At 34.8% G+C, this 12,874-nt stretch overlaps 1 protein-coding gene across 1 annotated transcript; it reads right to left on the minus strand.

Annotated features, from left to right (window-relative positions):
* Positions 1–1,705: 1,705 nt before the first annotated feature.
* LOC128221473 (uncharacterized) lies at positions 1,706–2,287 on the minus strand. Its single transcript, XM_052930079.1, has one exon. It carries the CDS (start codon positions 2,285–2,287, stop codon positions 1,706–1,708), a length of 582 nt encoding a protein of 193 aa, XP_052786039.1.
* Positions 2,288–12,874: the final 10,587 nt, after the last annotated feature.

Below are 12,874 nucleotides of genomic sequence, written 5' to 3' on the forward strand. Positions count from 1 at the left end.
AGTCCTAATATCGAAGGTATTGTGTTAGATTTATGAAAGGTATTTTTGTGTTTAACAATATTTTAAAATACCATGTCGTTGTCTGTTTGCATTCGAACTAGCCGTTATATTACATGTTATTGTAAACAACATGTTTGTCAGATGTTAATTTCTGCAAGTATAAAATAATAGTCGAAGTCTGTCTGCTTTCAAACTAGCCTTTATAGTACATGTTATTGTAAACAACATGTTTGTCAGATGTTAATTTCTGCACGTATAAAATAATAGTCGAAGTCTGTCTGCTTTCGAACTGTCTTATTTCACGTTCATTTAACCGATAAAAGTTATAACAAAGTCGGTAAATGACCGTATCAAATCATTCTAATTTGATATAGTCTTCGTAACATAGAAATTTCGTTTTATATTATGGTTCGATATCTGATAAGCATTGTTATCCAGTTCGAACCAGTACGATACTAATGACATATCACCCAAACGATAATTTAAAAGACATGCATCATATCAATATATGTGAGGAGTTAAAGTGCATCTGTGACTCAGTCATTGTCGAGCTATATTTTAAACTATTATAACGATAGCAGTTTAATGGGTCTAAGCTGTATTTTGTTATTCTACCGTTTTTTGAATTATTAAAAAATGCATACCAGAAGAGTCACTTATATTATTAAGTATTATAGAGTTGTCAAGTCTTATGCGCTGAACATATTGCAAGCCTGTTTGCTATTTTCTTTAAATCACCTTGTGTCTTGAGATCTGATTAAAAGAAATATATTGTTGGTATTTGTTTTAATTAATTTATTTTGTGTATTAATGTAACCATAGTGCATGTATTAGTTGTAAAATCACACTCTTCGAATAACAATACCAGCATTATCCTTTTTTTGGATAAACCTCATAATACATTTTCTAGACATTGATTGCCACCCAATGTTACCCCATTTTCAGTCATGAATTGCAAGCTGTCAATTGAACTAAATGGAACAAATAAACCCTTAAATGTTGATGGCAAGATATTTGCTATGTCTTTTAATACTCGCGCCGTTTGCAAAATGATACGGCATTCGTACTCTCTCAAGTTACCATTTGGAATAAATGTTTATTAATGTTTAAGGTTTGACATCAAAAGTGCACTTTTCCACGTTTTATTGATGTAAAATAGAGAGGTTGCACAATCTCACTTTTACCTGAAGATGTGATGTATTGTGTGTGCCCTATGTCATCCAGGTATGTGGGTTATGTTTAAAATGACAAGAACGAAGGCACCATTAAAGTTTATCTGTGAGCATATAAGTTGACGTCTGTAGATAGAGACATTTCTCTTATTAGGTTGTACACGTATATTTTGTGTTTCGCAACTTCTCTAATGAATACAGTATTTAGTAAACCGGTCTTTTCCCTCTAGATTTCATTGACTTTTTTATTATTATTCAATGGAACTACAGGGATACGCCCGGTAACATCAAGTTTGACCAAGACCCTTTTTTTAAAACCACAAAAATCAAAGCCCCCAAACGAGAGACACATTTATCAAAATATTGTAATTTGTGTTTGGTTATTTTGTATGAATGACATGAGTTAACTGAATAATGTTAAACCTTGATAACCCGTGAAAGCTAAGAAGGAATTCATCGGTAGTTTAAGGAAAGAACGTTCGCAGTGGAGCAAAGCAGTACATATTAGGCGCGTTGCAATATGGCGGTCAGTGTTACATAATCGTGCATCCCGCTCTAAATGCTATGAGAGTGGTCGCGGCACCTACGCCCGCTGCATAATGGCTATTACGTCTCATACCAGCCATGAAATTGTTCCAAACATTGGCTTCCCGATTTTCGACCTTCGTTTTAAACGATTCCAGAGCTTGCTGCCGTTCTTTATTAGACATTTCCTCGAAGTCTTTCTTTTCAGAATTAATCGCTAATTTGTTTGCCACCTTAATGAATTCATTTGAAAAAGGGGTATTATTGTTCGTTTGTGTTATTCGTTCTATTTCCTCGATAATGCGTCCAACATGCTTCTCCTTCGTCGAGTCATCACATTTGTTGTCAATGAAAACGACATTTCCTGCGTACAAATTTCTTAATTTATCAAGGTATGCATGCCCATCTTGTAAGTATTCATCTTTAGACATCTCGCAATTCGTATGCGTAAGGATGATAAAAGCGTATTGTTGAACATTGTTTCCAAAAAATGCATTAAAAGCTTCAACAGTGGCAATTAGCTCCTTAGTAAAACGGTCCGGTTTAAGCACAAACCCAACAGCAGAAAATCCTGGTAGGGTTAACGCCATCGCTCTACTAAGACATTCTTTGATTTGCTCTTCTGTTTAAAAAGCGTCACAAAATCCAGGGCAATCCACAACCTCTATTTTGCGTCCAAAACGTATCCTTTTCTGAAACCAATTCAAGGAGGCATTTTAATGCTTTTTATATGACTGTGTTGTTCGGAAATCATGTTTACAATGTATGCAATTTTGGTTTATTCAATATCAAATGAACCAATGTTTATTATGTATTACTACTGTTATAATATTTTTTTAATCAGTATTATATTTTTTATCTTATAATTATTATTATAATTATTATTATTATTATTATTATTATTATTATTATTATTATTATTATTATTATTATTATTATTATTATCATCATTTTTTTTTCTCCTTCTTCTTCTTCATCTTTTTCTTTCAGTTCTTCTTATAATTATCATTATCATTATAAGAATAAAAAAAAGAAAACAAATAACACACCTTACGCGTGACATCTAGTGTAACCGATTTTGAGCTTGTCTTTTCGACAAAGCTGTCATCGTGTCCCCTTTCCAGTCCAAGAATTGAATTAGCAGTAGAACTCTTCCCATGGCCAGTTTTTCCAACAAGAAGCAACCGAATATCTGTAAATAAATACCACATGCATCGTGTTCATACAAACACTGTTAAGGTTAATACAAACACTATAAGGGTAATCCATGATAAATAAGAAATAACCAGAACTATGTTTCTTCTGGTAATTTGACGTGAACAATACCAAAATGCCCTGCGTTAGGAAACAAAGCTTATTTATAAGCAACATGAATGATCAGTTTATACGTTCTGGATACGTAATTATTCAATAGTAAGATGCCATGAAGTAAAATTATAACGATTAAGATTTGGAGCGAACGAGTCCTTCTAAACCATTAGGATTTTACGTCAGGTAATTTAACTGACTAAGAATACAAACTGAAACATTGTCATAGCTAAATTAGACACGGGGAACATGTATAAGATGAGTAGCAATAGGCGGATCTTTAAACAACCGCGATAGTTAGAAATTCTTAATAATTAAAATTATAACTTAATGAGTGACTACCTGCAATTATATTGGTGAAAATGTAAGTTGTTTTCTACGTGAAGTTAAATCGGAAGGTTATTTTTGGTCGTAAAGGAGGAACAGTATTGCTTATCTTATCGTAATACCTAGCCGTACGAATTCCAGTATATTGTCATTGCAGAAGTAGAGACATTTTGAGCCTCATATAAAGGAAACGTTTAAATGATACCCGCCTTAGATTACTATAAGATTACTAATAATCAACCGTCTTTATCGAAGAATTGATTCACACGCATGCCACGTTATTCAGATGGCCATTTTTATGCGTATTTTAAATGCAGTATTCGTCTTAAATCACATTTTAAGCGAGATGTATTATTGGCTTTATACATGTGCATATATCTAGAATACCATATTTAAAATAGTCATATTTATAGTATCATATAAAATGTTACCTTGTAGTCCATCGACAAAATCTACGGAAGAGCCGTCATTGTCAACATCTGTTAAATACAAATCCTTTTTGTGAATTCCAATACTATCGAAATTAATCATTATATGATTAATAAATAAAAACTTTCTGATTAAAAGTTTCCTTAGCTCTGAAAAAACACCACCTCATAACCCATAACCGCTTAAACCCTTCAGTGATGTAATCATATCATATTGAACATTCTATAAATACTATCAAGAACTATACCTAAAATGGTAAGCTAATGGTTTGCATCAATTGATTTGGGATTTGTTTTTATTACATGCATGTTGCATCACTAGGTATTCTGACAATACCATAGTGTGCATTAATAACATACTTCTATATTCCCATTTTCATACCTTTCTAAAATGATTGTAATTTAACTACTTGTACGCATGATTCAAATGATCGAAATGTTCAAAATACAATTGGTGTCTTTAAATCAATGACCGGGAATTTGCATTATACAGTAAATTATTCTTGAAATTAATATTAATGTCAATCAAATGCCGACTGTTCAGAACCTTGATTAATGTTAACATGATTGCGTTTGTCATCGTTTTCAACTTTTAAAGCTGAAATATGTTGTGATGCTCTCATTTATTTAAATAACCTCGCAGTCACTCGATTAAATCGAATGAAAGGTCGTCATTATCATCTTCTGTTAAACAAAACACCAATTTATGAATGTCAATTTTATCTAAAATATATGATTTAGTGCTTAACACTTATTCCCTTAAATCTGGAAAAATACCACATCATAACCCATAACCGCTTCCACCTTTTCATGGATAGTCATCAAGTTTCCTGATATAGTAACATTTACTGATCCTTTTTATATAAGAATCACTCATTCGGCCGATCCGAATGTTGTTAAACTGAATTTAATTGAAAATAAAGTCTTAAACATCAACCCCGGACGATATTTTATTCTGGGTTGCGAGTTTATATATTTAACGTATGTATAAACTAGTAAGCTAGGATGTTTTTTTAATAATTTCAATCATGCTGTTTCTGGCCGGATAAAACATCTGATCTGAGGGCATGTGCGATGTACGGTTGCCTATAATGGTATTGCTGAACTACCGGCATTGCAGCGTGCCCTAAAGGTCGGCTTCTTTTAATTCGGGCTGCCAGCACAATCATAATCACCGGAAATGCATGTTCTGTTTGCTCAAATGAATCGTGTAAGCTTATTGGCAGTTACCTTTTGATGGTTCCATTTCGAATCTGAAATGAGAGTGATACGTTAATTCCACATTTATTCCACATAACAATTAATGTTAAAACTACTTTTAAACATTTGCGTAATCATTTAAACAGTTCTTTTAACAATAAAAGCAAATACGAAACCATTAAGCATATACATAAGGGCATCATAAATGTAATTGGGTGTACCTCTCAGAGATCATAGGCGAGCTCCTGCCAATGGAGAATAAAACAAGTAAACTCCTCTATTTATGTAGTCACAATAAACTATACTAAAGCAAATTGTACTTAATACATATCTGCACTTCTTTCTATCTCAAAACCATTATCGTAAATGTCATTATTAAAATGTTTGCATATGGAGAACAAATAAGATATATGTATACATTTCAGTTTAATCTAATCTAATACCTGTAATGAAACCCAATTATGTACTCAGCATATACATAGTCTACTTAATAAAACATATCCAAATTACTGTTAAAGGCCTTGTTTAAGGAATGTTTGGCATGATAATCTACGACTGTGCATCTCCTGCCAATTGCACTGGTGTCACAGTAGGGGCAAATTTCCTGTGTATTCGTTTATCGATCAGGGCCATTTAGGGTCCATTTCTATAATAAAACCTCCCAAACTGCACAACAGGATACTCAGATCGGAGATCAGATAAGAGAGATCAAGGCAAGTAGATTAAGATCAATACACAGAAGTTGTGTAATGTTCACAGATTTGGGAGGGGGTGAGGGCACTTATAGAAGGCTTAAACTAGGCCTTTAAACAGAAATGTCTATGCATCACAATAACTGAACTGGTTCATGGAACTTACGTATTTGGGATGAAACTTGACTGGATAAATGACTTTTACCTTTTGCAATAATTACATTTAAAACAATGGTATTTTCATGTATGTTAGCTACATTTGAATATTTTGCTGTCTGGTCGCTTAAGTTTTAATACCAGGAAAAAAGAATACGGTATTGTCCTATAGATATCGCAAGACCGTGGCTATTTGTCGACAAACTCGAATACACCCAAAACGTAAAAGGTATTAAATGCAATATAAACTTAATTATAAATATCGTCTTGCTTTGGCGAAAAAAAAAATATATATATACAAGCATCCATCAAATATACAGGTTGGTTGTCAAACGAGGCGACAATCTACCATTCTTCTTTCCTTATTGTTTTTTTTTTACTGAAGAAAAAGGTTTTGTCATATTATCATTGAGTTAGAGCTTGTTGCATATAATAAGATATACGCATGCCCATTCTATGGACGATCGTTTGTTACTTTATAATAGGTTAGTTTTGCTAGACCTGTACTTTACGATACAATCATTATGTAATGATACAAAAGTTGCACCCGTCTAACACCAAGTGTTGGATTCGCCCCTCTAATACACTTTCTTTAATACACTAAAGTTACTTAGTATCACGTTCATTTTACCTTCAATGGTGCTCAATTAGGTATAAAGTCAGAAATAACGGTTAGGTTTATATAATAGTAATTATACTTGCTAAATCAAATAAAAAAGCGTTCCCAGATCGGTTTCGAAACGGGATTGAAATATTTTTTGAACAAAGGGAAATAAACGGTAAAAAGGTGGGGAGCGACTTGGACAAGTCCATGTTTTATGTTTCACAATGGCTTTCTTTATATATACAGTTCTGCCAGCTTTGATTGACAATGTATGTGAGCCGGGCTAGGCAAAAAAGTGTATTATAGTTCATGAGACGAAAAGTACACAATATAACGTCATAGTTTTATTGTTATTGAAAATATTACCGCGGTTCCAATAGTGTGCTGTACATAATAAATGTCATTGATATTTCTAAGGTGTTAAACTTCCTTTTTTTTCTATGATCATCGTTGACATGGTGCTAACAATGCACATTTCACAATTATACTATAGTTTCTGCTTGTCGCAGTTGATTTTATATATACATATATGATCAACTATGATCATATACCAGAAACAAATAATTAAATATTTTGTGTCCCAGCACAAATGCACCAAATCAATTTCACATGTAGCAAAATCGAAACAAAAACATGTTATGAGCGAGAAAAGGAAAAAAAACAACATTAAAACCCTAGCAGAGTTGTTTTTTGCAGAGTCCTAATAATTACAAATGTTTAAGTATCTGTGAAACTACCACTGCTGGTCAATTACGTGTGTTTGAGGATCTGACATTTGGGTGTGTTTAACCATATTTTAATCACGTGTGTTTAAGGGCCTGTCTTATCAAGTATTTTTAACGATCTGTCAATAAGGTGTGTTTAAGGAGGTGCGTTTTAGGATCTGTCTATTGCTAGTGTTTAAGGATCTGTCAATCACGTGTGTTTAAGGATATGTCAATCACATGTGTTTAAAAATCTGTAAATCACGTGTTTTTAAGGAACTGTCAATAACGTGTTTTTAAGGATCTGTCAATAACGTGTTTTTAAGGATCTGTCAATTGCTAGTGTTTAAGGATCTGTCAATCACGTGTGTTTAAGGACCTCTCAATCACGTGTGTTTAAGGATCTCTCAATTTCGTGTGTTTAAAAATCTGTCAATCACGTGTGTTTAAGGATCTGTCAATCACGTGTGTTTAAGTATCTGTCAATCACATATTTTTAAGGATCTCTCAATCACGTGTGTTTAAGGATCTGTCAATCACGTGTGTTTAAGGATCTGTCAATCACATATTTTTAAGGATCTCTCAATCACGTGTGTTTAAGGATCGCTCAATCACGTGTGTTTAAGGATCTGTCAATCACGTGTGTTTAAGGATCTCTCAATCACGTGTTTAAGGATCTGTCAATCACGTGTGTTTAAGAATCGCTCAATCACGTGTGTTTAAGGATCTGTCAATAATGTGTTTTAGGATCGCTCAATCAAGTGTGTTTAAGGATCTCTCAATCACGTGTGTTTAATGATCTATCAATCACGTGTGTTAAAGGATCTGTCAATCACGTGTGTTTAATGATCTCTCAATCACGTGTGTTTAAGGATCTCTCAATCACGTGTGCTTAAGGATCTGTCAATCACGTGTGTTTAAGGATCTATCAATCACGTGTGTTTAAGGATCTGTCAATCACGTGTGTTTAAGGATCTCTCAATCACGTGTGTTTAAGGATCTGTCAATCACGTGTGCTTAAGGATCTGTCAATCACGTGTGTTTAAGGATCTATCAATCACGTGTGTTAAAGGATCTGTCAATCACGTGTGTTTAAGGATAAATCAATCACGTGTGTTTAAGGATCTCTCAATCACGTGTGCTTAAGGATCTGTCAATCACGTGTGTTTAAGGATCTGTCAATCACGTTTGTTTAAGGATCTGTCAATTACGTATTTTTAAGGATCTTTAAATCACGTGTGTTTAAGGATCTTTCAATCACGTGTGTTTAAGGACCTGTCAATCACGTGTGTTTAAGGATCTGTCAATCACGTGTGTTTAAGGATCTTTCAATCACGTGTGTTTAAGTATCTTTCAATCACGTGTGTTTAAGGATCTGTCAATCACGTGTGTTTAAGGATCTGTCAATCACGTGTGTTTAAGGACCTCTCAATCACGTGTGTTTAAGGATCTCTCAATTTCGTGTGTTTAAGAATCTGTCAATCACGTGTGTTTAAGGATCTGTCAATCACGTGTGTTTAAGGATCTGTCAATCACATATTTTTAAGGATCTCTCAATCACGTGTGTTTAAGGATCTGTCAATATCGTGTGTTTAAGGATCTGTCAATTACGTGTTTTTAAAGATCTGCCAATTACGTGTGTTTAAGGATCTGTCAATTACGTGTGTTTAAGGATCTGTCAATCACGTGTGTTTAAGGATATCTCAATCACGTGTGTTTAAGGATCTGTCAATCACGCGTATTTAAGGATCTGTCAATCAAGTGTGTTTAAGGATCTCTCAATCACTTGTGTTTAAGGATCTGTCAATTACGTGTGTTTAAGGATCTGTAAATCACGTGTGTTAAAGGATTTATCAATCACATATTTTCAAGGATCTCTCAATCACGTGTGTTTAAGGATCTGTCAATCACGTGTGTTTAAGGATCTGTCAATCACGTGTGTTTAAGGATCTGTCAATCACGTGTGTTTAAGGATATGTCAATCACGTGTGTTTAAGAATATGTCAATCACGTGTGTTTAAGGATATGTCAATCACGTGTGTTTAAGAATCTGTCAATCACGTGTGTTTAAAGATCTGTCAATCACGTGTGTTTAAGGATCTGTCAATCACGTGTGTTTTAGGATCTGTCAATTACGTGTCTTTAAGGATCTGTCAATGACGTGTGTTTAAGGATCTCTCAATCACGTGTGTTTAAGGATCTCTCAATCACGTTTGTTTAAGGATCTGTCAATCACGTGTGTTTAAGGATCTCTCAATCACTTGTGTTTAAGGATCTTCCAATCACTTGTGTTTAAAGATATCTCAATCACGTGTGTTTAAGGATCTCTCAATCACGTGTGTTTAAGCATCTCTCAATCACGTGTGTTTAAGGATCTGTCAATCACGTGTGTTGAAAAACCTCTCAATAACGTGTGTTTAAGGATCTCTCAATCATGTGTGTTTAAGGATCTCTCAATCACGTGTGTTTAAGGATCTGTCAATTACCTGTGTTTAAGGATCTGTCAATTACGTGTGTTTAAGGATCGCTCAATCACTTGTGTTTCAGGATCTGTCAATTACGTGTTTTTAAGGATCTGTCAATCAAGTGTGTTTAAGGACTTGTCAATCATGTGTGTTTAAGGATCTCTCAATCACGTGTGTTTAAGGATCTGTCAATCACGTGTATTTAAGGATATCTCAATCACGTGTGTTTAAGGATCTGTCAATTACCTGTGTTTAAGGATATGTCAATTACGTGTGTTTAAGGATCGCTCAATCACTTGTGTTTAAGGATCTGTCAATCACGTGTGTTTAAGGATCTGTCAATTACGTGTGTTTAATGATCTGTCAATGACGTGTGTTTAAGGATCTATCAATCACGTGTGTTTAAAGATCTGTCAATCACGTGTGTTTAACGATCTGTCAATCACGTGTATTTAAGGATCTCTCAATCACGTGTGTTTAAGGATCTGTCAATTACCTGTGTTTAAGGATCTGTCAATTACGTGTGTTTAAGGATCGCTCAATCACTTGTGTTTCAGGATCTGTCAATTACGTGTTTTTAAGGATCTGTCAATCAAGTGTGTTTAAGGATCTCTCAATCACGTGTGTTTAAGGACCTGCCAATTACGTGTGTTTAAGGATCTGTCAATGACGTGTGTTTGAGGATCTGTCAATCACGTGTGTTTAAGGATATCTCAATCACGTGTGTTTAAGGATCTGTCAATCACGCGTATTTAAGGATCTGTCAATCAAGTGTGTTTAAGGATCTCTCAATCACGTGTGTTTAAGGACCTGTCAATTACGTGTGTTTAAGGATGTGTCAATCACGTGTGTTTAAGGATCTGTCAATCACATATTTTTAAGGATCTCTCAATCACGTGTGTTTAAGGATCTCTCAATCACGTGTGTTTAAGGATCTCTCAATCACGTGTGTTTAAGGATCTGTCAATCACGTGTGTTTAAGGATCTGTCAATCACATATTTTTAAGGATCTCTCAATCACGTGTGTTTAAGGATCGCTCAATCATGTGTGTTTAAGGATCTGTCAATCACGTGTGTTTAAGGATCTCTCATTCACGTGTGTTTAAGGATCTGTCAATAATGTGTTTTTAGGATCGCTCAATCAAGTGTGTTTCATGATCTCTCAATCACGTGTGTTTAATTATCTATCAATCACGTGTGTTAAAGGATCTGTCAATCACGTGTGTTTAATGATCTCTCAATCACGTGTGTTTAAGGATCTCTCAATCACGTGTGCTTAAGGATCTGTCAATCACTTGTGTTTAAGGATCTATCAATCACGTGTGTTAAAGGATCTGTCAATCACGTGTGTTTAAGGATCTCTCAATCACGTGTGTTTAAGGATCTGTCAATCACGTGTGCTTAAGGATCTGTCAATCACGTGTGTTTAAGGATCTATCAATCACGTGTGTTAAAGGATCTGTCAATCACGTGTGTTTAAGGATATATCAATCACGTGTGTTTAAGGATCTCTCAATCACGTGTGCTTAAGGATCTGTCAATCACGTGTGTTTAAGGATCTGTCAATCACGTGTGTTTAAGGATCTGTCAATTACGTATTTTTAAGGATCTTTAAATCACGTGTGTTTAAGGATCTTTCAATCACGTGTGTTTAAGGACCTTTCAATCACGTGTGTTTAAGGATCTGTCAATCACGTGTGTTTAAGGATCTGTCAATCACGTGTGTTTAAGGATCTTTCAATCACGTGTGTTTAAGTATCTTTCAATCACGTGTGTTTAAGGATCTGTCAATCACGTGTGTTTAAGGATATCTCAATCACGTGTGTTTAAGGACCTCTCAATCACGTGTGTTTAAGGATCTCTCAATTTCGTGTGTTTAAGAATCTGTCAATCACGTGTGTTTAAGGATCTGTCAATCACGTGTGTTTAAGGATCTGTCAATCACATATTTTTAAGGATCTCTCAATCACGTGTGTTTAAGGATCTGTCAATCACGTGTGTTTAAGGATCTGTCAATTACGTGTTTTTAAGGATCTGCCAATTACGTGTGTTTAAGGATCTGTCAATTACGTGTGTTTAAGGATCTGTCAATCACGTTTGTTTAAGGATATCTCAATCACGTGTGTTTAAGGATCTGTCAATCACGCGTATTTAAGGATCTGTCAATCAAGTGTGTTTAAGGATCTCTCAATCACTTGTGTTTAAGGATCTGTCAATTACGTGTGTTTAAGGATCTGTAAATCACGTGTGTTAAAGGATCTATCAATCACATATTTTTAAGGATCTCTCAATCACGTGTGTTTAAGGATCTGTCAATCACGTGTGTTTAAGGATCTGTCAATCACGTGTGTTTAAGGATCTCTCAATCACGTGTGTTTAAGTATATGTCAATCACGTGTGTTTAAGAATATGTCAATCACGTGTGTTTAAGGATATGTCAATCACGTGTGTTTAAGGATCTGTCAATCACGTGTGTTTAAAGATCTGTCAATCACGTGTGTTTAAGGATCTGTCAATCACGTGTGTTTAAGGATCTCTCAATCACGTTTGTTTAAGGATCTGTCAATCACGTGTGTTTAAGGATCTCTCAATCACTTGTGTTTAAGGATCTTCCAATCACTTGTGTTTAAAGATATCTCAATCACGTGTGTTTAAGGATCTCTCAATCACGTGTGTTTAAGGATCTCTCAATCACGTGTGTTTAAGGATCTGTCAATCACGTGTGTTGAAGGACCTCTCAATAACGTGTGTTTAAGGATCTCTCAATCATGTGCGTTTAAGGATCTCTCAATCACGTGTGTTTAAGGATCTGTCAATTACCTGTGTTTAAGGATCTGTAAATTACGTGTGTTTAAGGATCGCTCAATCACTTGTGTTTCAGGATCTGTCAATTACGTGTTTTTAAGGATCTGTCAATCAAGTGTGTTTAAAGATCTGTCAATCATGTGTGTTTAAGGATCTCTCAATCATGTGTGTTTAAGGATCTGTCAATCACGTGTGTTTAAGGATCTCTCAATCACGTGTGTTTAAGGATCTGTCAATTACCTGTGTTTAAGGATCTGTCAAACACGTGTGTTTAAGGATCGCTCAATCACTTGTGTTTAAGGATCTGTCAATCACGTGTGTTTAAGGATCTGTCAATTACGTGTGTTTAATGATCTGTCAATGACGTGTGTTTAAGGATCTATCAATCACGTGTGTTTAAAGATCTGTCAATCACGTGTGTTTAACGATCTGTCAATCACGTATATTTAAGGATCTCTCAATCACGTGTGTTTAAGGATCTGTCAATT

Source organism: Mya arenaria, chromosome 16, assembly GCF_026914265.1.
Source record: "Mya arenaria isolate MELC-2E11 chromosome 16, ASM2691426v1".
NCBI classification, from domain to species: Eukaryota; Metazoa; Mollusca; class Bivalvia; order Myida; family Myidae; genus Mya; species Mya arenaria.

Coding starts and splice junctions, on each gene's coding strand:
- LOC128221473 (XM_052930079.1), bottom strand. CDS start 2,287: ATGGCGTTAACCCTACCAGGATTTTCTGCTGTTGGGTTTGTGCTTAAA.